This window comes from Ascidia mentula, chromosome 8 (assembly GCF_947561715.1).
Source record: "Ascidia mentula chromosome 8, kaAscMent1.1, whole genome shotgun sequence".
NCBI classification, from domain to species: Eukaryota; Metazoa; Chordata; class Ascidiacea; order Phlebobranchia; family Ascidiidae; genus Ascidia; species Ascidia mentula.
The window spans coordinates 13,737,371-13,764,242 of NC_138573.1; the positions used below are offsets into that span (position 1 = coordinate 13,737,371).

Sequence of the window (26,872 nt, forward strand, 5' to 3'; positions counted from 1 at the left end):
CAAACTCACAAAGTCACGGTGAACTGCGGGATATATTAGTTTGTAGGATTGTAGCGAATAGAGTCGTAAAAAATCGGAAAACAAATAAAAAAGGGATACACCACTGCTCGATATATGTGTGTAAATATAAATACAACAGATGAACCCTGTGCACAAAACAAATGCATGAAGTGGGCTCGCACCATTATGACTAGCGACACAAAAAATGACTGGAAAGTTGCGTATAATCTTGGAGACGATTTCATTGTGATATCACATGGACAAATGACAATAAAAATGCAAGGGTGCAATTTCTAAGAATGCGAAATGGAAATACTTTATGTGTGCGCCTTTAACGAATAAAATAAAAAAGCACATGTTTTAAGCAATCGAAAAATATTGCCTAAATACTACATTTCAGAATTACTTTACGCAAAAAGTATGTGTTAGGTATACACAGTATTATAACAACTGCATCAGCTTGTATAAAGTCGGTGAGCGTGCTGGTATCATGGGCATAATTTTCACAATTCGTCCACGAGGTAAAGCTAGATAGCCCAACGGTGGTTGCATAACCTTGCGTTTGGGCAAATAAAAAGTGCTTGTAATCAGGTGCTTCCTATGCATGCTTCGAATTAATCAGCAAAGAATAACCGTCGTTATTTCCCCGCGAATAGCCGCGTCTGAATTGTCCGCCTTTGTACATGGCATACACAGCACCCTTGGTAGCGCGCCATCCGCCGAAGTACATAAAACCTGCAACGGCAACTGCACAAAACAGAAGAAACGAGAAACTGAAGTTGTTGGACTGCTTGGATCTGAGGATTTCATTGATTTCCTCCTGGGAATTATCCTCACCTTCGGGGTACGAATATTCTGCAAAAAAAAACTTGCATTTTTAAATACAGCAAATGTCGATACACGAGCTTAGAGGTGAGTAGTGTCATGTACGTGGGGACTTGAAAACCACACGTATATAGAGATAACGGCATAACTGATAAACCTAATTTTCTTTCACATTTTTAAAAAACTGCCGTGTATATACATGCCATAATAATGTACTGTTCAGTTTGGTATTTTTTTGTAGCTAATGATATTTTTAATTTATCTTCTAAATAGGCATAATAAGGACGGAGAGACAGAACAATGCCCTTGTAAACTGTATAAGCGAATTTAATCTAACAAACCGTAGGAAAATCATCAACACTAGTATTGTAAATACCTTCATCTGTAAATACGCCATTACCGGCCCGCTCCAACTCCTCAGGGCCATATTCATATGTGTCACCGGGGTCTAATTTTGGTTCCACAGGAAATTCCATTTCCGGTTCTTTTTCGTTTTCCTCGTCGCCGATTTCGGATTGATTTCTATCCTCACTTTCATCTGCGGTAACTGTATCTTTCTGCACAAGTGCCTGTTCGTCGTCTTCTTGTGCATCAACGTCTTCTAATAATTCTTCTTCAGCAATATTATTTGGTGCATCACCATCTTCTGGCTGTTCTTCCTCCACCAGAACATTTGGTGCATCACCATCTTCTGGTTGTTCTTCCTTCTCCAGAACATTTGGTGCATCACCATCCTCTGGTTGTTCCTCCTTCTCCAGAACATTTGGTGCATCGCCATCCTCTGGTTGTTCCTCCTTCTCCAGAACATTTGGTGCATCACCATCTTCTGGTTGTTCCTCCTTCTCCAGAACATTTGGTGCATCACCATCCTCTGGTTGTTCCTCCTTCTCCAGAACATTTGGTGCATCGCCATCCTCTGGTTGTTCTTCCTTCTCCAGAACGTTTGGTGCATCACCATCTTCTGGTTGTTCTTCCTTCTCCAGGACATTTGGTGCATCACCATCCTCTGGTTGTTCTTCCTTCTCCAGAACATTTGGTGCATCACCATCCTCTGGTTGTTCTTCCTCCACCAGAACATTTGGTGCATCACCATCTTCTGGTTGTTCTTCCTTCTCCAGAACGTTTGGTGCATCACCATCTTCTGGTTGTTCTTCCTTCTCCAGAACATTTGGTGCATCACCATCCTCTGGTTGTTCTTCCTTCTCCAGAACATTTGGTGCATCACCATCCTCTGGTTGTTCATCCTCCACCAGAACATTTGGTGCATCACCATCTTCTGGTTGTTCTTCCTTCTCCAGAACATTTGGTGCATCACCATCCTCTGGTTGTTCCTCTTTCTCTAGAACATTTGGTGCATCACCATCCTCTGGTTGTTCTTCCTTCTCCAGAACGTTTGGTGCATCACCATCCTCTGGCTGTTCTTCCTCCACCAGAACATTTGGTGCATCACCATCCTCTGGTTGTTCCTCTTTCTCCAGAACATTTGGTGCATCACCATCCTCTGGCTGTTCTTCCTCCACCAGAACATTTGGTGCATCACCATCCTCTGGTTGTTCCGCCTTCTCCAGAACATTTGGTTCAACATCATTCACTTGCTCCTGATCTTGTTTATCATCGTTTTGTGCATCACCATCTTTTAGCTGTTCTACCTCCACCAGAACATTTGGTGCATCACCATCTTCTGGCTGTTCTTCCTCCACCAGAACATTTGGTGCATCACCATCCTCTGGTTGTTCCTCCTTCTCCAGAACATTAGGTGCAACATCATTTTCTTGCTCCTTATCTTGTCCATCCTCTTTTTGTGCATCACCATCTTCTGGTTGTTCCTCCTTCTCCAGAACATTTGGTTCAACATAATTTCCTTGCTCCTTATCTTGTCCATCCTCTTTTTGTGCATCACCATCTTCTGGTTGTTCCTCCTTCTCCAGAACATTTGGTTCAACATAATTTCCTTGCTCCTTATCTTGTCCATCCTCTTTTTGTGCATCACCATCTTCTGGCTGTTCTTCCTCCATCAGAACATTTGGTTCATCACCATCTTCTGGTTGTTCCTCCTTCTCCAGAACATTTGGTTCAACATCATTTCCTTGTTCCTTATCTTGTCCATCCTCTTTTTGTGCATCACCATCTTCTGGCTGTTCTTCTTCCACCAAACCATTTGGTGCAACACCATTTTCTTGCTCCTTATCTTGTACATCTTGTTTTTGTGCATCACCATCTTCTGGTTGTTCTTCCTCCACCAGAACATTTGGTGCAACATCATTTTCTTGCTCCTGATCTTGTCCATCTTGTTTTTGTGCATCACCATCTTCTGGCTGTTCTTCTTCCACCAAACCATTTGGTGCAACATCATTTTCTTGCTCCTGATCTTGTACATCTTGTTTTTGTGCATCACCATCTTCTGGCTGTTCTTCTTCCACCAAACCATTTGGTGCAACATCATTTTCTTGATCCTGATCTTGTTTTTGTGCATCACCATCTTCTGGCTGTTCTTCTTCCACCAAACCATTTGGTGCAACATCATTTTCTTGATCCTGATCTTGTTTTTGTGCATCACCATCTTCTGGCTGTTCTTCTTCCACCAAACCATTGGGTGCAACATCATTTTCTTGCTCCTGATCTTGTCCATCTTGTTTTTGTGCATCACCACCATCTGATTGTTCTTCCTCCATCATATCATTTGGTGCAACATTATTTGTTGGTTGCTGACCAGGTTCAATATCTTTTTGTGGAACAGATTTGGTTGGAATGATGTAAATTGGTTGCCGTTGTACTGTGCCTTTGTTTTCTGGTACAACGGCCGCTTCTGGCTGTTGTAGTTCACCCCGAGTTGCACTGTCGATCTGGGACTGTTTAGTTTCTGCCTTTAACGTTTTGACTCGTGCACTGTCATTCACCCCTGTCTTTGCCGGAACTTGCACCACACTATTCAGAACTGGTTTTCGTTGCAAAGTTTCACCCACGCTTTTTGCGGAAGCATCTGCGTCTACAACTATTTCATCGGTGTTCGGTGCATCTTTGCCTTGTTGATTTGAAACTTTTATCGTCGCTTTACCTTGTACAGTTATATTTTCTTTAGTATTTGCTTTTGTGTTGTCTCCAACTGCAATCGCATTGTTCCCTGCACTTTGGTGTTCATCGTAAGTGGGCGCAACTGACTTACTATCCAAAAGGGGGGTGCTGGGTGGACCATTTACACCAATCATGGATTTTTGTTGTTCCTTTAAAATTGATTTGAATGCATCGCCATCAAAGGGATTTTTAAACTGTTTTGGAATTCCTATACGATTGGGCAGTGTTCTTTGCGAAAGATCATTTAGACGGCTTTTTTCCAAAAACTCATTGTTTCTTGTGTTCAAGTTTATTTTCGGTTTTGGCGGTGAGTTCCCCGACAAGGGAGCGGAATTTACAAGGCATAGTAAGGCAGAAAACCCTATTATCGTCCGAGTTAACGCCATCTGCAAATAAAGGAAACCCGTTACTCTACAGCCCAACAATGGCGTAGGTAGATAAGTTGCCTCCCTAGATTTTATATACAAACACCACTCTACCGGCATTGCTTTTAGGCAACATAATTGAACACTTAAACTACATGTGTACAAATTTGTATGGACCTGGTTAATATTTCATGTTACATGTACAAAACTACACTCTTCCCCAAACCCAATGCACGTTATTGGTGATGCGGCTAGTAATAACACAACCTTACATTCTATCAATCAAACAGAGAACGTTAGCTAACCAGCACTTTATGTTTCCGGGCTTGGGCCTTCAGCCCAATAACACAGTGATGTGAATTTCCGTCTCAAAGGTCACACACATGAAGTTGTAAGTAATGACGAATACAAGCGTTAATTTTTTTAATTTACTACAAGAAAAGTGAGAAAAGCTGCGTTTCCATATCCGTTTAGAAAAACTATCATATAACGCGTGATAGTTTTGTGGCCTGTCTGGACTGTCACACGCACTTCCTTCATAACAAATTCAATTGCCTATTTTCTTTGGTAATTGTGTAACACAAAAAAACATGCTTTTAAAGTAAAAATCACTGTGTCGCGCACAGGTTAACCAACTAAATTGTCAATTATGTAATTATAGTACAGGTTTCTCGCATTTTCTTTACTGAGACTTTAATACAGAACAAATCACGGCGCCTATACAAGCTCAACTAACATTCATGCCCCAAAGGCCAAAACTACCGTACTCAACTGGATCGCCCTGTCCCTAACATCAAGAAATGAATTGGTCTAACGACACTGAATTAACTCACGCCCCTCGGGTGGTTACTACTTCTCTTGAAGTTACACACGGAACAAAACATTTCATCCACAGCAGACTTTCCAGAAATATTATACACACGTCAGCAAGCCATTCTATTGTTACCTAATAACGAAACATTATTCAACCCTTGTCGCGATGATTGTATCTCCTTAGTCCTTATAGAATACAGTTTATCAAAACCCCTCACTACAGCTGATTGATTTACTTTTATCCAACAACAGCACGTTGTATGTACTTTAAACTGCACTGAAGTAGTGGTATATACTATCTACGCTTTCAACTGATAATTTGGTACACTCCAGTCATCTACAGAAACCCATTAATGTATTACTCTACAGGCACCAACAAGCAGCAGCCTAATGGATAATGACAAGTTTCCTTTAGAAAATAACTGACTAACTAGTGCCAACTGTACCGCTTCTGCCAGCCACCTTGGCTGCACTGTAGCGTGTCTAACGAAAAAAGGGACTCGCCTCTAACGTCTTTTTTGAATCGAGGTTTATTTGCTGGGTTGAAAGGCCTTCTTGCCCGGGGCAGCAGTGTCTTGTTTAGTTGCTACAATGTACAATCAGTCCTGTACAATATACAAACCTCGTTAACGCGCATGGCATTCCCAAAAACGTAACTTTGAATAAATGGAGTAAAAGTCACAGAATGAATTTAATCATAAGCTTTATTTTGCGTTGGAAGCAACAGAAAACACTGCTCACCCAAAACAACAAAAATAAATTAGAATGTGTTTACAGTGTTTATGGCTCAATAAAACAATGGCAGTATGCAAAACAACAAAATTAGTTTATGATGTACTTTAGCTAATATAATTGCACTCCAATCTAGGAATATTCAAATACATTTCAATCAACAATTCGAGTGTTACTTCTGTCAACTTTTCCACACTATTCCAAGTAACAGTCATAAAAACAAACAATTTTTGAAAATATTTCTCTTATACTTCAAAGCATTTATTTTCAGGTCCACACACCCACAAAAACATCTTTCACGCAGTAAGGACAACAAACTTCTGCATCATTAAACAGCAAGATGTTCAAATCATAAAAAAATTTGAATTGAATTAGTTTAACTTTCTTTTCCGGAAGCGATGTAAAAGAAAAAGAACTGCCACCAAGACACCTAAAAGACCAAAGCCAACCCCACTGATGAAAGTCATTTGACTCATGACCTCATGTTCACTAAACATGGCTTTGATTGCATGAATCATGTCTTCCAGTTTAGCAGTGCTTAAAACAACAAAACAGAGTATTTAACTGATCTGCGGTTACGCTACAGTTTTCACATGGAGTAGTACTATATTGTAGACTTAAAATTCACGCACAAATTAATAAAACATTCTAAAAAAAAGAACATGAAAATCAAAATAATATGATTGCTATATAGGCAAGCAAGGAATTGAATAAGAGATTGCCAGCCAAACAATCTGTGTGTATAAACAGTTTAAATTTATTCATTAAATCTTTTCACACTTACTTGTGATCAACTGGTTTTGGAACAAGAATGGGCTGTTGGTTAACATAGTCTTTCAAAACAAAATTTAACAAAGCTGCTGAAGTTCTGTTGTCACTGTCATAATTATACAAATCAGTGCGGTGAAAGCTGTAATGTTGACAAATGTGTGTGTTAGAAATTAATGCCATCATAATATTGAATCAAACTTGTTTTTCATTTTTATGTAGTCAGTCAGTAAACATATCAAGCTAATCCTTTAATTTGTGTAATTCACTAACCAATAAAATCATAACAGTTAATGTGCCATATGCCCAGTAGCTCGTAAACATAGCATTCCAAGAGACAAAATACAACTAATTAGTTGTATTGTGCCATAAGTCAGACAGGGACCTACAAAACTACAAATGATTGAACCTTGGTAGAATCATGTATCTAAGCTGCTTCATTTAACTATATACCTGTATGACAACAAATTACCCCTGGCATGTTTCATTGGAACTTCTGTTTTTCGAATGCTAACAGAAAAATATCTTTTTAAAGCAAAAAATTACACATTAATTAGCTTTTTACTTTGGAAAGCTTTACAACCCAATGGAAACTATGAAATAATAGTAAATATCACATGTATCATATATATCTACTTACTACAATATTTTGGTGCAGTGCTTATTTTCATCCATTCCGAATCGCTTTGTTATGATTGGATTTTTTGATGTATCTACAATAGCAACATTTTTTCGCCTCCTCAATCTGGCTGCAGTTGTTCCAAGGTCTGGTAGGTATGGCTTGAAACACTCTGGACGTTTAGAATTGGCACTAAAACAAACAGACATATTTTTGAGTAATGCTTTATCACATGAATTAATTTTTGGTGTGTCTTTGTGTATTTATCTGCCAGTAGACCATTTTATGATTTGCAGCACACTGTGATCAAAACATTTATTCAACTACATTTTTGTTCATAGTATTGCAGTTAAGTCAGACATTAGTAAAGAAAACATTTTGTCACAATTAGACAGTTGATAAAACCAATGGTTTGCATAAATAGGGCATTCAGTATGGGTTTAGTAGCACTTACAACATGACAAGCCAGTCACCAGTTGTTGCACCAGTAGACGACTGAGTGAGATGTTCAAATGTCTCATCAGTCAACTCAGGCAAGGGTGTTTGTTTTGCTTCCTCTACCCATTCTATAACTGTATCAGGTGCAAAATCATCTGACGCAGAGGACCAAAATTGGATTTTTATTAAGTGTTATGTGTTTGGCTATACATGTATTTTATTAAGTGTTTACCTAGTCTGTCATATAAAAATGACCGACTTTCAAGAAACAAAACAAGTTGTGGAAATGTGGTAAGGCCATACTCTGGAAACTTTACAGCAAGTTTATAACTTTTCACCTGAAACAAAAAGAGTTTGGTATTGAAACACTTAAACCACACCAGCCCTATATACATAAAGTCACAATTCTGTGTATATCTAATAATAAACAATATTTTACCTGCCCTTCCTCAATTTTGTCGAGATATTCAACAGCTTCATGAAATAGAGGCATTTTTGTTTTGCAGTCTGCGCAATTGTTAAAATCTGTATCTACAATTAAAAAGTTCAGCATTAATGATGCAAAAATTCTGATATAACTGCAAGTAAATTAAATTTAACTTACACAGAAAAACAAGCATTTGATGATCTCCACTTTCAATCATTTTTAGGAGTTCAGCCTTGCTTGTGTGGCTTACTGCATTCGGATCATATTCACAGAAGCAGAACGGGTTTAAAGTCAACAACACAAAACACACCAAACTTGTTCGACAAAACATCATGTTTACACAACTAAACACCAACAGGAATGGTGGCGTATTCCATTAGGCTTTGCAATAATTCTGCAAATTTGTGCACATGGCAACGTCACCACTACCAAGTTTTTAGTGAGACAGCAAAATAAATGCTTATTCACAGTTCATGCTCATAACATGGACCAACGATATTACGAGAACTCGGTAGTACTACTGTGATTTGTGACTAAACTAAAATGTGCCAGCATTTGAAAGGAAATTGTATTCATTTCGCTAACAAGTTTGTAAATTTAGAGCAAAAATGTTATTGTGTATTTTTTATGTATGTTTGACACATACCTCCTTTGTCTGACGATTGGCCATATCGTATATGATTGTATTCTTAAACACAATCACCACAAAAACATCATCTTTTCCTTGGTAAATATTAGAGACAATTAGAAACTAAGGAGAAGCATTGTTCGTACCAAGCAGGAGACTCTTACACACGTCTCGAGTTTCCTAAATCTGTCTGAGTAGTTTAAAGTATTTTACCAACGCGAGATGCGAGTGTAACTGTGACAAGGAGTATCCAAACAAGACAAGACGTGTGCGACTCTGATTTACAATAAAGCAGATAGCAACAGAGGTTAATCGACTGCTTTTTTGTTTGGAAATTTCTGTTGCTAATTTTGCAGGAACTCTGTTTAAACCGCTTATTGTGGTTCAGGCTACTTAAAAATGTCGCCGGTTCAGTCACCAAGTCAAAGCGCAATTAAGCGCCAGCAGGCTGTTACTATTAGACATGGAAAAGATCCAGAAGTTCAGGCTGTCAGCATTCGTTCGACCAAGCAGGGTAAGTCAAAATTCATTTCGTCATTCATTTATATAAAGCAGATATTAGCTATATAAATGCCAATGACGCAGAGCCGGAAGACGTCTCCATAGCGCGTCCACCCACCGGGAAAAGTGACGTAAGAATGGGGAAGCGAAAGTCCAAATCGATGACCACAAGGTCGACGATGACCAATGAGGACGATTACACAGTTGTCCACACAAACACTCCATGTACCACACCGACCTCGTCCATTCGCGATGACGCCCAGGCCATGGACGGAGACGATGACGGAGTTAGTGATGACGTCATTGCGCATAAAATGGTCGGATGGAAAATGACACCCAGGGTATTTTTTTTAAATGCAGTTCGTCATAATATTTTCTGTTCACTTTTTCCATTATCAGGTCCATTTTCCACCACCTAACACAATCGTTGCCACGTCTTCTTTGCGAACGTCTGAAGCAAAGATGTTGAAGAATCTACCTCAGGAAGACGGGGTAAATTTTGTGAGCGTAATTATCTTTTACCTTAACTGACACTTTTCACATTTTCTAAGTTACTTTTGTCAATGTTGAACTGACTTTCGCTATGAAACAAATCAACGACAAAAATTCTGTATCCCACTTTTTCTTATTTTGCGCAGAAAGAGTTTTTGAAAGTCAACAAGATTGATCCACCTTTTATCCATCGTCCAGATCGTACGTTAGTTGTCCATCAAACACTGCCAATGCCTCTGGAGCCAGTAAAGGTGCTGTAAACATTCAGCGTTTTTTTTAATTGCGACCTTATTACCGCAGACTTTCAACCAGCACATCACTAAATTGTTAAAAAAATATTTAAATACTAAATGTGTGCGAGCACACCAAAACAAAGACGCAAAGGTTTTTATTGAGCAGAACAATATCACAATATAACCGCAACTTAATGACCGATGTTTAATGAGGTGCAATTTAATTAAAACCATTATGTACAGGCGTGGCCGGGCTACGGAGGAAATGTTTATTTCCAGCCGTTTAGAGTTGATTCTAAACCGATTGCTGATCGAAGTTTTAGTCCGAAACTGCAAGGTAGGTTCATAAGCACACACCACGCTGATGATAAACTCCGCAACAAACGACTATATGCATAAATCTTTGCAGCCTTCCGATCTCGCAGCCAAACAACATCAAGACTTGAGTTTTCCACAGTTACCCCTGACGTTTACTCTTATTCTAAGATGACGTCACCAACCAACTGCCCTACCCCCAGCGTTCCGTCGACAAGACGTGTAATGACCGCAGGAACCCAGTCTGTTGGTATTATAATCAAACAATTTAACTTGACTTCAATATATGCTGGCCTATTCAAATAAGACGCTGTTTAAATCATTTTAACATTGCGTTTAATGTAACTAAGGAACTAAAGATGTCCATATATTCCAAACAACATCCATAGGATGATCATGTTCTCAAAAGCTAGTGCTGTTTGTGTGCACTTTACCTTGTAAACTATATATTTATATTTGAAGTCGTCAAAAGCATGTGTGTAATGCAGGTGCTTCTAGCAAACGGTTACCCACAGAAATGGAGGCCGGTTCCCAGCAACAGCGACAAATGGCCCACTTGGATAAACACTATGTTCTTGGCTTGGCGGCAAACTCGACTCTAAATGAAGATTGGTCATGGATTTCAGGTAGACCTACAATATATTTTTTGTTGTAACTAAAATATGATCTGCTGTTAACCCTCAAACGAAATACCTTTTAGTTTTTCCGAGATCTACAATGTTTATTAGGTTGTCAATCATAAATTTAAATCACTTTGATTTGTTTTCTTCTTTATCAGGAATGGAGTCTTTGGGGAGTTTAAAAATAGGCGATCCAGTCCGCAACGTTCAGCGTCAATCCACTAAAGAGACTTTCACGCGTCATATGGTCGTAGAAAAAGTTCCACATAATTTCGTATTCCACCCGACTGGGGGCAAGAAAAAACCCAGAGGTCGTCCAACCCCTCTAGCAATAAAAAGATATAGCTTAAAATACGGAATTCCAGAGTGGGCAATAAAGCAGGTATGGCATTATTGTCTCGCGCATTAATGACATGAAGTTGTCAAACTTTGTATTTAAGTTCATAGATCGATATTACCGAGACAACCAAGGTGTTGTGCGGCTTCCTCTCATTCCACTAAATGTGAGTGGGAAAAGGGTATCTGGTGATGGAAAGAAAAAGAAACGTACGTCGGACGTGGTTGCGTTGTGAAAACACTTTGCCCAACTACAAGAAAGCTGCTTATTCTGAAATGGGTGGCATTTTAGAGTTTTGTCATTTCATCTTATAAATTCGTGTTTGGAGAGAAGCCTGCATGTCGTACTATCAAACATATCCTGTTGCTGGTACAAATAGTTACCCTCCACCTCCAAGTCTTCACAACTGGAGAATGCGCTACTTTTTCGTGAAACAATAAATTATTGGTTATAAAGAACTGAAAAGTCATTGCAATTTCATAGGTCTGTTGCATACGGTTTGTGAGGATCGTTATATCAACGGTGCGAGCATTCGGTTTGTACGAAGCGGTGCTTGTCGTTGTCGGATGGCTGTGACGTCAGGTGATTTTGTATGTCCGATTATATAAGTCGTTTCATCAGCTCGAGGCAAGTTTAGCCACTGCGACAATAACACAGACCTGTTGAGAATACGAGAGGGGTGCATCCGGTGCGTCGCACCAGGGCCCATACGAGTCTGCAGCAAACGCGAGTCCCTGCAGTCTATAGAGGGCCGACAGATGTATGCTATATGAGACGGAATAAAGAGATACTTGCTACATATGTAAGTGTAAGGTGGTTTGAATCACCGCATCTAAACCAATTTTGAAAGTCATGTTCACCTTCGGACAGACACGTAGGCGTTGGATTTATATCTATTACCTTAAAAAAGACTACATTCTCTTTTTGTATTCATCTTCCTTTCCAAAACTGAAAACACCTAAAATTTACTTATAGTGGAAAACTGATAAAGTATCAGGTCACGGTTTTAGAAGTCTTTACTTAAAATGATGCAAAGCAGTAAAAAGCGTTTAATTTTTTTTGTACAGGTTTGGTTTCGCATGGATGATATTGAGTGGACCACGTTACGTGTCGAGCGACGCACAGCTGATTGGACACAAAAGCTGACGTAGGTATGGTTTGTTCGAGATGAGCACATGAGCAACTGTTTGCTTTTTTGTAAAACTAACGCTTTATTTCGTTTGAAAAGTAATGTTTGGTTAAAATGCGTTTTCAGGCGATGTTACTTAAATTTAGATTCTACACAATTGTTGTCGTTACATGTGGATATTTTTTAGGGATAAATCCACTGTACACTTTCGAAAAGTTTAAAAGTCTTACACAAAAAAATAATTTTGTATGCACGAAAATATACATTGACCAGTCCAGTCTATTTTTTAAAAAAACAAACAAATTAGTTTGTACTACCAATCTTGGATTGTTTGATTTTTGTTTTTTGCCAATGGTATGTTTAATTGGTGACATGGCAATTATCCTCAATTCTATCTTGCAAAAGGTTAAATTTATTTTTTATAAAAATTATATTTACAGGCTTTGGTAACCTACATCAGGTATAAAATATTTAAACAAAATGGGAATGCCAAGAAAAAAGCCGAAGAATCCTCCAGTTATGAGCCATGAATTTGTTATTCAAAATCACGCTGACATTCTTGCATGCATCGCAATTGTGATAGTGCTTGGTTTGATATCAGAAGTAAGTTCCTATTTACCTGTTCTAGGTACACAGGACATATATCCTAAATTGGAAAAAAAATGTCATGTGCGGAAAATTTATCTGTTGTGAAAATTTGTCGATAATCCACTTAATATAAATTAGCTAATGCATTAACATACAAAAAAATTAATGTTATAAAACTAACAAAAGTTTCAGAGGGCTAGATTCTGAAAAAATTAAGGAACCAGTCAAAATAAAAAAATGTTGCAATTATCCGCACAATTAACAATTGCTGAAAAAATCCTCCCCGCAAATTACAAACTTTTCCAATGGCACATATAAATGTTTCAAAATTGGATATGAGCACCCGAGATTGGAACAAAGTCTTGTGCATATGCATATCATACATACTTTTGCGACAGTTCACCGATATTCCGCACAAAAACAATTAGCTCTAGCATTTACATCCAAAAAAGTTCTTATAATCCGTGCAAAGAACAACTACCCATAAATTTGGGTGCAAATTTTTATTATAATTATGGCAAAGTTTGGTATTACCAATTTATCAGTTGTCAATGGTTGTGTGCTGTTTTTTATGTGTGTTATTTTGTGTTTCTTCATCTTATACAATTTGTAGTAAAACAAATTTGGATGGCGTTAGGAAAGATTTAAGGCCAAACATATTTATATTGAATGCAGTTTTGAAAAAAGTCTGTTTCAAGTTTTTACGACATATATATTTCGCCTGTCTGTGCAGGCATCATTGATCCGTTACTGAGTCTCTGTCAGCCATAAAGACTACACAGGCGATTCATAGAAATCAAACTCTCAGTTTTGAAAAAATGTTAGTGCTTCTGGAAAAATATGTTCATGAGCAATATTGTGTGGGAAAACTTATACCATACTTTTTCTGATCATAAGTCATTAATTTCGTAAATTCATGAACAACAGACTTCTATGTTTTAAGGCTCTTGATTTATCCAAGAATTTTAAACCTGTTTTTGAAACTTTATAGTCAACATCTATGAATGCACGTAACACTCTATTCCTTCTTCTTTAGGTAACATCCAAACTTAGCAAACCGTTCATATTTCTGCAATATGGGATTGTTGAAGAAATTGATGAAGAAGCTGAGAACCCAGACTCAGATATAGGTAAAATGGCTTTTTTGAGAAAATTTAATTAAAAAAAAGTTTAGGAATTCGTTTACTTTAGATTCTTTCATGATTATTTGGATTAGAAGTTGAATTTGACATGTTTAATCTGTTTATTTTTAGTTCAAATACCCAAGGAATTTGGCCGTGGAATTCTTGACATTTTTGCCATTATCTTTCAAGCCCTTATGCTAGCAGTTATCCATGCGGTTGTACAGGAATATGGCATTGATGTAAGTTGCACGTATACATGTAACATTTAGGTTTTCCAAGCAAACATCATATTAGGATGTGTATAGATTCTATGTGTCACATTGCTTAGAAGTTAAAAGCCATAAACTTTGGGGCATCAAATGTTTTGGTTTCCTGGATTAGTAAAATAAGGAACAGGATATGGGGGTATGTTCAGGGAATATTGCTGTCCAATTCCCCGTGCAGCTGTTGTCTTTGCGCAAATCTCAGTACACACTTTTCAATATGTATACATATTAGAGATGTGCCAAGCCGAACCCGATTGCAAACGGTGAATAACAGCACTTTTTTATATTCGTATGAATCTGAATAAAACGCAAGATTCGTGGGCAAATACTTATTTGAATATGGTGTTTTATGATGTGTTAAATATAGTGATATTCCCAGTTCCAAACTATTCGGCCCCGCCGGATCCGGATAGTTATTAATCAAATCCGGCCGGATAATTTGGATCTGGCAGTTTGTTGACACTGATTCGTGTATTTTATTGGTATGGCAAAAATTTTATTGCCAAACAGAATGCTATGTTAAGGTTAGCTTATCATGAGTGGAACAAATAAACGCGGGCATTTATTAATATGGTATAACACATCACGAAAAACCTTAAAAACAAACAACAGAAAAATCGGAAGTCGGCGAGTATCACAAACTGGGTCCCCAAAACGAGTACTTTGCGAAATATTTGTCCATGTTTAGGACAAAAATGCTTTCCCCAACTATCCGGTAAAATTAAGTGCATTATTCGACCGAGTCCAGGTGTGTTTCTGACTTTGCATGTGCAGAAAATTTCCAAAAAGTTGCATTTGTCCAAAACCAAGAACAGCAAGTTCTGTGAGTCATGTCAATTGCTTGTGTGGTGTGCTGCTTCTGCTGGATGGGGGATCCACCTTCTTATTCAGGTGACCATTATTATATTAGCAGCATAGGACATAAATATTGCAAAATAAAACAATAAAACTGCAGTAATGGGTTCCTGGGGTGTTTTTTTTAGCCTTTTCAAATTTGATGAGAATTTATATCAGAGTAACTAATTTTTTCTTAATATTAGACTAGAATTAAAAACACTACTCACAGCTATTCTGCTGTAATTCTACAAATACAATTATGTAGAGCTGTAGACAGGTCAACATATAAGGTCTCATCAGTGCATTGACTGTGGAACTGTGCTAATGTTTACACTAGCAGGTACGCAGATTTCCACTTTGTGGTACCTTTCGGTTAACGTTTATCCGTTGGGTTTTCAACTGGGTATTGAACCACTGTGAAATGCACTAATATTGCCAAATGGTCGCTTAGTAACCTGTCTACTGCTCTCAAGATAATTATGGCTCTTTTAAACATGCAATTTTTATTTTGTATATTTTATTCTGGTCGGTAAATTTACTGTAAAAATGCTTTGTTAGAACAACCTCATCACCAACGTAGCTTCGCTGTGGGAGGGTTATCCACACAATGTGATGTCTTGGGAGAACAAGCTTTTTATGCTGATTCAGGTGTGTGGTCAAACTATGTATATGTATAATTATGTAAAAATGCAGTTTTTCAATGCTTAGTTGTATTGCAGATGGCATACTGGGTTCATATGTACCCGGAACTGTATTTTCAAAAGACAAAAAAAGAAGAAATACCATCTAGAGTTCAATACTACACCCTACATTTGGTTTTCATAGCCGGAGCATACATGCTACAGTAAATAATTTCTGCTTGTTCTTTTAATGATAGGTCTGTTCTGTTATGCAAATGTGTAACAAAAATCCTGTTTGTTTGAGTTTTCAGGAAAATTATTTTGTTGTTCTAAAATGCATATCCCTTTACTGTTGTCTACTTAAAATTAAACTTCAAGTAGTTTATCTGCACACCTTGTTAAAACTATAGTGAACAAAGGTTGCCTTTAAATAGAGTGTTATGCAATCTCATTGAACTTCTCCAAAGAAAGATTTTTTATTGTTTTTGTTGATTTGCAGTTTCTGGAGAGTAGCCATGGTAATTGCGACCATGCATTACATTGCTGAAGCCATTTTCCATGGATGTAGAATCGCCTACTTTGCAGAAAAGAATGAGCTCTCCAATGTTGGGTATGACAAATTATATGTGAAGTGATTTTTGCTCGTTAGGCAAAAAATGTGTAGTTTTTATGCAGCATACAAAGTTGGTTGGTAAACATTGCTTTCTCTCCTATGAATATACATAGCTAAGATAGTAGTAAAATACTGGCTTACTCACAACAAATTGTTTTTTTAGCTTTTCTGTATGGAGGATCCTCTTTCCACTTGCAAGGACTCTTATCTTGGCTCTATCATTTCTTATGTTCTGGTTTGGTCTTGGTCGTGCTGAGAACCAAGGTCTGGACTTCAGCACTGGCAACTTTAACTCACCTTTTATAAGGTATATAAGTTATTGCTAAGACTTTTTTGGCTATAAACTATAACAGGAGATTCTGATAATACAAACTTTTATTTAAAATTAAAATCTACGCATACAAAGAAGAGAATTTAGTAAAAGGTGATGTTCTTGAAGCTTCTGTAGTTGCATGCTTCACAACATGATAGTGTATGTATTACCTTTAAAAATTGGCAACTGGGACTTTTGTTTACTGAAACACTTTTTTAAAACTACACAAATAAAAATATTCTTATCTGTAATGTTGCTCTTAATTACGGCAATAGATAACCACCCATGGCCATATGGTAACATCTTGAGATCTCATAACACACTAATTGTTGATATATTTTAGGACAATTTGCCTCTCCAGCATATGTCTACTACAGGCATGGTTGATGTGGCCTTTTATTCAGCTGCAAATCAGAAGATGGAAGGAGGATAAGCAAGTAAAAAAGAAGACTGCCTCACTTGCCATGGTTAAACCCAAAGCAGCTGGCAAGAAAAATCGTAAGTTATATTTTAAAAACATTAAAAATATTCATTTTTCACTTCCATTATATTCTCCAGTATGTGGTTAACATATGTATGTTTGTAGTTCACCAAAACATTGCAATCTGATCAAATCTGAAATTTAAATTATAGTAGTAAATTAGTAAGTTTATAAATTAGTTTTGTGAACTGCAGACAGATGGCCACTGTTTCAATTTTTAAGGTCTCATCAGTGCAGCTTGGTGTGACTCTTTAGACGACTTTGCTGACCAATAGTCATTGACTCACTTGATTAAATTGAAGTGTTTCCATATTTAATTGTGCCACCTCCACAAAGCATCTGCTGTCACACATAATCAATCTGGTGTTTCAGGAATGTACATTACAAATAAAGCCAGTTCCTTATTCAAATAGAGATAAGGAACCCTCCTGCTTGTATCAATGATTGTTATTCGTTACATCCCTACAACAAATACTCTTTGTGTGTTTGCAGAGAAAAAGTCCGAAGGTGACAACGATGTTAGTAACGGCGTTACCACTCGGTCTGGTAAAGCCAAAAAGCATTAGTGAACTTGGATGGTTGTGGGGAAGAGCATGTGGGCCATGTGTATCTTTTATTGGGTTAAAGGTGCAGCACATGTGGCCACACACGCTTCTTTGCTCAGCTTTCTGTGAAAGACAATCAGTTCTACACTATGGACCAGAGTATGACATGTTTCAATGAAATTGTGTAAATGTTTTTTTCGGGTTTTTTAAAGGAGCAATGAATTTTTTTCCGGTATCCTGTCATTTACATCGCTTCGAGCGTAAGGAAAACGATTTCTTGCGTAATGACAAACTAATTTACTGAATTTGTCCACAAAGATTTGCGTCCATCGACTTTTTGTCCACTGCGCCAAAGTATCGTGTGGCCAAGAAAGGCTTTGACAAACTGAACAATTTTCTTGCTCCACGTAATTAAAAGGAGGATCATGAGTTGATTTGCGGTGTCATTGCCATTTTTGTATCTATTTTCCAGTGTCTTGAGGGTGTATTGAGTTGTGATGCATTGCTTACTCGTTCAGCAGAATTTAAGTTGGATTTATTGCGAACTGTTTGTGTGAATATCGATCACGTTGTTTTTACGGAATGACACATCGGAAGAAAAATGTTATCAAACAAAAAGGCTCGGCAAGGGCACGCCACATTATCATTCTGTACTAACTTATCAGACGTTATTGCTTGAAAGTGATCTTGCTCACGTACTGCGTGCGTTTAAAGAGAAATGCACGGAAGCGGTTTTCGTCTGTCAGTGGTGGAAAGTGTGTTTTTTTCTCCATGCAATGGCGCCCTGTGTAATGTACATACCGCATATTATACTAGCCCTGTATTGCTGGTTTTCGTATCCTCTAGTCTAGAGGATACTCCCAGAGTCGTTCTGAAGTTAAGCTGCAATGCAACATCAAAGCACAACAAGTATGGTGAACTTGTTGCAGTGTATAAATACTATAGAGGCCTCCTGCATTTTTTCCCTGAACGCTTGCCGCTGTGTGTGGCTGTTGTTGCAATATTTCAGGGATAAGGGTGCGTCGAGTGAATCCCAATCGGCTGTTGGTTTGGAAATCTCGTGTTTAAACCTCTGCATTTTATTTGCTTGGAAACTTGGGGTCGCGTTTTTCGGAAACTCGTCGCCCGTTTCACTGTAATTTTGGGAAACTGTTGTTTGTGCCAATAAAAGGGTGGTGTGTGTCCGGGTACATTATTGTGTGGAGTTTAAAAGATTTGGTTCCAGTTTTCGTTGATAAAATACATATTTGCACTATTTTGAAGAAAACAGTTTTTGTAACCATGAGATGTTAATTGCATTATAAAAATTTTTGATCCATTTAATTGATAATCTATTCAATTAATTTTTTGTAAGGTTTTCATAGTAATGTTTCGGAAACACTTTCCAAAGCATGCGGATTTGTTGCTCGATGTCAACTAATTTGATTGAATAATTGCAAACTCTCGTATTTTTATGTTAGACAGTGTACGGTCCGCCACAGAAATTGAATATCCACAAACGAGGGACTAAACTCCAGTGTTTCAAACACCTTGTTTACCCACAATCATAGTTTTGTTGGCTTTTATGATTTGCGGAGGAAACCTTTTAAACCGCCAATATCTGACACCTGGTGTTTCGAGATGCCAACTGCAACCTTTCGTGTCCATCATGTTCTGACTCAGCGGTGCTTCTCTTGACAGCAATCGACAAATCACAACTTAACCGTAAACTTTCGTCCTCGAAAGCTCCACAAATGCTTCTATCTAAATCCGCCCACGTGTCGATCCATTAAAGCTCTGTTTACTTTGTGCTTACATGAAACAGTGATTCTGTTGTTTTTGGACGCCATTTCCTAACCAGGAAAAGGCAAGTGTTTTAGGTCAAAACTGCGGCAGTGATGAGATTGACGCTCACGTGTGTTTGTTGCGCAAACCGGTAAAGGCTCCTTTCCGAATGAAACAAATTTCCCGTAGCTTGCACACGGCCAATCTTATTTTTGGTTGTGTTGGCGCAGTGATATGCGTTTGTGTCTTGTGTATTTTTAAAAGAAAAGGTGAGTAGCGTAAAGTCATTTCATTCTTTTCAAAACACGACCAGTAATAATATTGCAACAGTATAGTTCTTATCAACTTTACTCCTACCTATTAAACGACAAGCTTATTGACACAATTACATCTGAAATTCTGTGAAATTTGCTGACTTTGAGGAGACATTTTAGGTGTTCATCTCAGCAAAATTGTAATGCATGAAAAACAAAGATTCCGAAACCCATTGACAAATGGAATTGCATATCTGGAAATAGTCAACGTCATCTGCAACAACATAAATCAGCTTCGGAACATATGTTGCCCCTTTAGATGAAATACTGACAACAAATGTACTATTTTAACCCCCATGACATAAAACCCCTAAAATCGGATTTCATGACCCCTAAATGTGCGTTTGGGGCTGATGACGGTACCCCACTTAACGTGCCCGTCAAGCGTGAGACAGGTTGGCCCTCGAAACTGACCACCAATAAGTTTGTCCGCACGCCACTGACCAGAACATCGGACTTCCTGGGGGTTGAAAAAATGGCCGAGTGGCAATAACGTCACGAAAAATGTTTGCTCTTTCGCTGGAAGCAAAATGGCTGCCTGTTATTAAAAGTGCGGTGCGCGACGTTGTTGTGTTTGTTTTCATCTCACCTTTATTCGTTTAACGTAGTATTCATATTAGTATTTTGCAAAAAAAACTGCCAATGCAAATCGTTGGAAAATGTCCATAATTTCATTTAATTAACCCCGAGCTTAAGAAGACATATATGAAAAGTAATGAATAGAACTATGCTAGAAAAAATATGCTTATAATGTAGTTTTAACACAACCAAATAAAAACTTTAAAAAAATTCTCCAATATTTAGTATAAGGTGGAAAAGCTGTGGACGCATACATTGCCCGCTGCGTGCCAAAACCAATGCAGATAATGTTTAGCAAACGTGCCGCATTAATCCCCCTGCGCAAACACGGTATATTTGCTATCCTTATTAGCGCCTTCAATCCCAGCTCAAAAATCATAAATCAATCTGCGCAACTGGACAATCCCAAACAGAACTAAAACGCCACGGTCTGATTTAAATCACTTTTTGAAACATTCCGCGTTAGCCACATAGACCCCCTATGGAGACTCGACACCCGTGACCTTGGCGGGGGAAAGCCACGCCGGTCCAAGGTCAAGCGCTTGCCTTGCGCCACTGGTTTTTGTTACACGCAAAACCCGTGCTTGTGTTTACATTGGAACGTAACCGAATTGCGCCTGACAATGCCATTGTTGGTTTTCTGCTCATCTCCTGTCAGACCATTTGCTTGTGGCGAAACAAGACAGGCAAGCGAATGTAACAGAACACGTGGGTTTCTCTTTCGAGAAGGAACTCCGACCTTATCGCGTGTGCTGACCTATTTGACCTCTACAAAGGCAAAGTTAAAATTTGTGAAACTATTATAATCGATATTTACGTTATACCAAATATAATTTTTCTGTTGCTGCCGGGCATATCGTAATTTAATAGTCTGCTCTTCTGGCACAATAAATTTACGTTATACCGTTGTGACGAGTGACAAAACTGATTAAAATATATGTACATGTTTAAATGGTAATGCCACCAAACGTTGTCGTGTCGCATCAAGCTACGGCAGTTAAAAGCAATATATATACATATTTTTGTCGAATTAGGTTCTTGCAAAAATACCAAAAAATACTTCTCTTGAAATTAAGTCTAGAGTCATCACAAAAACAATAGCAGAAAGCAGTTGATTTAAATGCGAAGCACTTGTCTTTTGACTGACTTCTCAACAGCACCCTTCCCGTCTTGTTGGCTACTAACATATCTTGTGTCTGTTGTGAACCTGTCACTGTGATGTAGTCACAAAACACACACCCAGCACAAAAAAACTATACTTGGAAGCGCAAGTGTGGGCACACTGTGACAAAGCTGTGATTAACCCGGATGTAACCCGTGAAGCCGGCATCTGTCTAAGTAGTTGTTTATATCCACGGGTTTCGCAAGTTAATTGTGGTCGTTTGTTTATATCCACGTGGGGAATACGGTGTTTCCAGCATTTTACAAAAGAAGCTTTGTCGCTGATTTTGGTAACAATTTGTTTTGTTTTGACTTTTTTCTTTACGTCAATCGAGCTGCCGAAACAAAAATGTTCCTGTATTATTTGCAAAATTTACAAAAACAAGAATCTTTGGTCTTACTCTCGTGCATTTCCAAACTCGTCGCTGAAGTTGGTAATATTATAACATACAATTATCTTTCAAATGTTTCGAAATGCTACCAAAGAAAAATGAGCACATAATTTATACTCGTGCACTCAATGGCATATTTAGATAATATTGTAGCAGTTAATTAATATAAACTATTGTAGCAAGGGGTAGATCATATAATAAGTACTGACAACGAGCGATTGGTAGAAAAAGCATCAAATAAAATGTATCTCTTGATTCATTCGTCACCTTCCAAAGCGCGACCGAAAAGTTGTTGTGATAACGTAAGCCCACGGTTCGTCGCATTCACGCCACACCTATGCACCCCAAGCCCCATCTCCCCCATCAGTCAACAACCCCCAAGGGGGTCACTAAGCGCCCCCGAACAGTTGCTGTGTATTTAAACCCCGTCACCTAAGCCGCTTGTGCAAATTTGCTTTGTCCGCCCGCCAGGCCTTGTTCAAATATATGTAGAGGCCCAGGGCGCGTGCCCCACGTCTTGCTTTTCTAAATCCGATTTCAGCGATCGCGACCCTGATTTCTATCGCGTTTTTGGGGTCGATGGCGTTGAGAACGTTTGCGCGGTGGGGGAGCGCGCGCCAGGGTCAAGTACAGTCATAACAGATGGGGGAGATACGACACCTTGACCTGGGTTGTTTTGCTATATGTGAAGTGTTCTGTGGGAACAAGAATGATGATAAGTTGCTTCCCAGTGTTTTCGGTAGTCCTGGTTTATTGTGATTTATACTGTGTTTGTCTGTACCTTTTTGTTTGTTGAGCTGATAAGCTGCCACCCGAACGATACGTGAACATATCACAGGTTCGTCCCCATGCAGATATCATTAATCACAAAAAGAAACTTTTTTGAACATGTTCCTAAATCCCGAGCATCATTGCTTTCCTTAATTGAACTGCAACAAATGTTTTATCACTAAAAACTTTTTTCGGAAGCATCCCCATACAAAACATAACAAAAAGCACATGAAGTGCTTCGTTTTTGGAAACAATTAACAGTTGGCAAACACAGCCATCACTCTTGCGAAGTTATTTGAAAGGTATGCGAAATTCCGAGCATACGATGGCCGGCGGCTCCATCGGTCAATCCCACCCCTGTGGGTGCATTTGAACTGGGGGCCCGGTCGCGCAAGACCGCCGTTAAGTCTTTCCCATCGAAATAGAGCCCACGGTCCGGCCTAACCTGAAGGGCCACCACGACACGGGTTATTTAACATTGTTTGACTAATGACGTTTGGAAACAAGGCTACTGTTTTAACGCGATCCGCACCTCGCCAGGCTAAGTCCATCTCGAGACGCCCGAAGCCGGTTGTTTGGAGTTGCGGTGGTCAGTGGAAACTAAGCACCGCCTATTTAGCGTGACCGCAACGCCCATCACCCACTTTTGTCGTGTTTTTTTTCAAAACCGTCATTTGTCGTCAATTTGTCGATCTAGCATCGTGACGGCGTTAAGGCATGTGTTGTTAAAGTTGTGACTAAACGTGTTTAAACGCTTTGAAAGAAAAACAGAACTTAAACGAGGGTCGTGATTGCTTAAATCATTAGATGCGAAAGACGCGGGTTTCGCAAATAAATTATGGCCGCTACATTGAGGTTCATTTGTAAAATTTTACCTGAGTTTTATTTGGCGCAGATTTACTTTTTTACAGTCCACAACTACCCAACTGTCAACGTGACTGTGTTCGGTGAAAATCTGTAGTTGAACATCAGATTCTTTGAATGAAGAAATTTGTGAAAGTGGCGTTTTTTATTGTGTTTTACACTCCATACATATCCCGTGCTATTTTCTTGTGCGAATACTCATCAAACAAAGTGGTGTTCATATTTGGTATTGCTAAAGTCAAAGGCATTGAGTTCCGAAAAAAACATGCTTATGTCTCAAGTACTATGTATTGTTATGTTGTTTGGCGATGACTCACGTTGTGGTGAATATTACGTCATATTTAGGGTTGATTCATAACTGCGATGGTGCGGCCAGTACGTTTTTCTTCCCATGTTTGCAAGCTGTGTTGTAAAGTCAGTAACTACCTGAAGCCATTTACGACCCTCACCGCCATTTTGTTGGTACAATATTTTAGAGTGCATCTTTTTCACAATTAACAACACGCACAGCACGTCTTTTTTATGGTTTATTCGTGGTTGCGAATAAAATCCGAATGAGCAGCCCGAAACGAAGAATATTCACCGTGGCTAACGGTTTTCTACAAAAACATTTTCAAACTCGAAACCTTTCGCACCAAGACAAGTCTTCCACATTTCATGACGTCGAAGCAAAATAGAAGATTAATTGAATTCTTCATTTCACGGTGATGTGCTGATACAACTCGAACTTGGACTATTGTCGGATTTAAAACCGTCAGACTCTCCTCCCCCATACCCACGCATGATCGCGTTGCGCTGGTCCTGTCGGTTGTAACCTGCAAAGAGCAGTAGACGTTAGTTTTTCTTAATTAGGCTTGTCTGTAGATGTTCAGTCATAACTTAAAATTACCCATGCAAACACTACTATTAGAAAGTTGCCTCAAACCTTAGGGTTAATGTGGTTTTACTCGGTTGGTTTTACAAATCCCCGCTTTACTTGCAGGTAATACGATACCGCGACATTGTCAAATCCTGGTGATTAACGACTTGCAGGCGACAATAACACAAAACAGAACGAACGCGTTCCCCTTAACGCCCACTTACATTCGCCACTGTCCAGTTGGTCATAGCGCGTTTCACCAAGGCCGAACTTTTGGTAGTAGAAGGTGGATGGGTTCCTCCGATCATGAGGGCCTCCTTCCTGTTTTAAATCCCTGGATATGTTCTTTTGAGGGTACAAACTGCCCCCGGCAGCTCTCTGGACCCCGACGCGATGGCATTGGTATGGATGAAACTGATACCCCTGCGTGTCAGCTCCGGAGGCCCCCTTGTCCACTTCTGTTCGATAGTTATGGTGCCGGGAGCGCTCGTAAAATGTAGTATTGTAGTCTATTTTTCGTTCACGTCTGTTGTCGGAATAGAGACACATGTTCGAGTACTGGCGCCATCCTTGGTCCAAAGGCTTTTCGGTAACGTCGTTCCTCGTACATTGTGACGTCACATCGTCGTGACAGTTCGAAAACATGCACGAAGACGAAAGGGGAGTGTTACGCTGGTTATTTTCATCAACAGTGGATTTCTTTACGTCATCATTGACCGATCTTATTGTTGTATTATCATTTTCTTCTGACGATTCCGACGTATTATCGTGGTTCGACTCTTCGGATTTCTTCCGTTTGGCGGCTGGGACTTCATTTTCTTCTTCATGATCCGAGTGTTTTTCTGTGGGAGCATCTTTCTTTTTGCCATTTCCTTTTTCTTTGTCGACGCCGAGAACTTTTTGGAGGTGTTTAATGTATTGTATCGCCCCTCTCAAGGTTTCGACCTGGACACAAGGAAAGCATTCTCAAATATTTAAAATAAAGGTTTGCAAGATAAACAGTAAATGTCAGAAACAAAAGACCACAACCGACAGACTGGATGTGCACTGAAGGTAATACTTTCTTGTATTATACTATTGAATTTAGCCACAATACGTTATAGTGTGCGTTATTATATTCAGCAAAAACATGCAAACTTTGTGTATTGTCGTTCACAGCGATATATAATTAAAAGCTAAACTCATGATGTTTTGCAACCAACTGTAATCCGAGCCAACCTTGCTAAGCCTCTTCTCCGAGTACTCATCAGGCAAGTGCTCGCGCAATCTCGAATAACCGTCGTTGACGCACTTCACCCTCTGTCTCTCGCGTTCGTTCCTCTTGCGAATAAACGCTGGCTCGAACCCGTAATCATACATTCCGTACGCGGCCCTGAACGGAAAATACGGCAGGCGGGAGGCAAACGCAGCTGGGTCCGACGTGTATTTGGGATCCAAGTAGCTCTCTATACCTCCAGTAAGTGCAGGGTGCAGTGACTGAAAGAAAAGATGGTCACGAACGCAGGATGGGTCTCGGTAGGGAGTTCCTTGGTAACACATGTCCGGGTGTTGATGCTGCTGCATGGCGGCCGCCGATGCAACCATGTGTTGCATGGTGGGGTTGTACGCGGTGTGATGATCCATTAAGTCTAAAACAGTAAACAATGGATTTACTTTCGCTCGAAAAAAATATTGCCTATTGCATTAATTTGCACACATTTTCAAAAAAAATTTACTGACACAAAACTTCGGAATTGGGGACTTATGTTTGAACGTTTCGTCAAGCACTTGTGCCATAAATTTAGGCGCTTTATTCGACATTATGGACCTCAGTATATCTTTGAAAAAAAAGAGTTCTTCAATCAATGAATTAGTGAAACATGTTACGCCACAAAAATATGTAAAGCTATCTGCTTAAAAGAGCTTACCGTGCATGACATATTGCATTGGTGCACACAGGAGCGTTACATATGCGGTCGTTGCATAATTTCTAGTTTTAGTTTTAATGCTCTTCTCATACTTGTCGTGTGTTCACAACAACTTTGTACGCATATTGAATTTCACGCCGTGACATGCAGTTGCGCATCTTCACTAAGATAGCCATGAACGGCCTTCACGAAACTTTAGCACAAAATTGTGATTTTAAGTTTTGCATGCTTTGTGCTGTTTCACTCATATCAAACCAACAATTACGCTTGATGTGTCATCTGTGCCGAATCAAAAGGAAATACTGTATTTAATAAAGGCTATAAAAATAATCACTACACCAAGTTACAACTAAAATGTCAAGTTTATGGTTTCAAGAACCGCATATATGAAGCCCCACCTTATTGTTAACTATTGAGGAATGCGAGCTAGTGGACACACATAGCGCAATGCGAAACAAAACGTCAACATAAACAGACTGTGGGCCCTCGTGGGGCGTTTGAACCCGGTGATGAACGATCCGAGTGACCGCTCGGGGTTCGCTAATTTTTCAGCACGTCAC

The 26,872-nt window shown here is 39.1% G+C and overlaps 5 protein-coding genes across 5 annotated transcripts; 2 read left to right on the forward strand and 3 right to left on the reverse strand.

Moving 5' to 3' along the window:
• Positions 1 to 13: 13 nt before the first annotated feature.
• On the reverse strand, positions 14 to 4,279 carry LOC145912279 (uncharacterized). Its single transcript, XM_082999702.1, has 2 exons — positions 1,202 to 4,279; positions 14 to 855 (listed from the first exon to the last, which is right to left on the reverse strand). The coding sequence occupies exons 1-2, from the start codon at positions 4,029 to 4,031 to the stop codon at positions 599 to 601; spliced, it is 3,087 nt and encodes a 1,028-aa protein (XP_082855828.1). The 5' UTR covers positions 4,032 to 4,279; the 3' UTR covers positions 14 to 598.
• Positions 4,280 to 5,792: 1,513 nt separating this feature from the next.
• LOC145911565 (thioredoxin domain-containing protein-like) lies at positions 5,793 to 8,499 on the reverse strand. The gene is made up of 7 exons (XM_082998954.1): positions 8,237 to 8,499; positions 8,072 to 8,163; positions 7,865 to 7,970; positions 7,649 to 7,787; positions 7,216 to 7,386; positions 6,592 to 6,717; positions 5,793 to 6,344 (listed from the first exon to the last, which is right to left on the reverse strand). The coding sequence occupies exons 1-7, from the start codon at positions 8,391 to 8,393 to the stop codon at positions 6,179 to 6,181; spliced, it is 957 nt and encodes a 318-aa protein (XP_082855080.1). The 5' UTR covers positions 8,394 to 8,499; the 3' UTR covers positions 5,793 to 6,178.
• Positions 8,500 to 8,891: 392 nt separating this feature from the next.
• LOC145911821 (uncharacterized) lies at positions 8,892 to 11,578 on the forward strand. The gene is made up of 10 exons (XM_082999257.1): positions 8,892 to 8,994; positions 9,076 to 9,201; positions 9,273 to 9,529; positions 9,588 to 9,680; positions 9,827 to 9,931; positions 10,157 to 10,250; positions 10,323 to 10,478; positions 10,717 to 10,854; positions 11,007 to 11,230; positions 11,289 to 11,578. Exons 2-10 carry the CDS (start codon positions 9,087 to 9,089, stop codon positions 11,418 to 11,420), a joined length of 1,314 nt encoding a protein of 437 aa, XP_082855383.1. The 5' UTR covers positions 8,892 to 8,994; positions 9,076 to 9,086; the 3' UTR covers positions 11,421 to 11,578.
• Positions 11,579 to 12,758: 1,180 nt separating this feature from the next.
• LOC145910576 (translocating chain-associated membrane protein 1-like) lies at positions 12,759 to 18,891 on the forward strand. Its single transcript, XM_082997757.1, has 10 exons — positions 12,759 to 12,917; positions 13,939 to 14,032; positions 14,156 to 14,265; positions 15,067 to 15,183; positions 15,688 to 15,777; positions 15,849 to 15,973; positions 16,249 to 16,359; positions 16,526 to 16,669; positions 17,019 to 17,173; positions 17,649 to 18,891. The coding sequence occupies exons 1-10, from the start codon at positions 12,795 to 12,797 to the stop codon at positions 17,720 to 17,722; spliced, it is 1,143 nt and encodes a 380-aa protein (XP_082853883.1). The 5' UTR covers positions 12,759 to 12,794; the 3' UTR covers positions 17,723 to 18,891.
• Positions 18,892 to 24,245: 5,354 nt separating this feature from the next.
• Positions 24,246 to 26,028, reverse strand: LOC145912025 (uncharacterized). The gene is made up of 3 exons (XM_082999453.1): positions 25,624 to 26,028; positions 24,630 to 25,350; positions 24,246 to 24,361 (listed from the first exon to the last, which is right to left on the reverse strand). Exons 1-3 carry the CDS (start codon positions 26,026 to 26,028, stop codon positions 24,246 to 24,248), a joined length of 1,242 nt encoding a protein of 413 aa, XP_082855579.1.
• Positions 26,029 to 26,872: the final 844 nt, after the last annotated feature.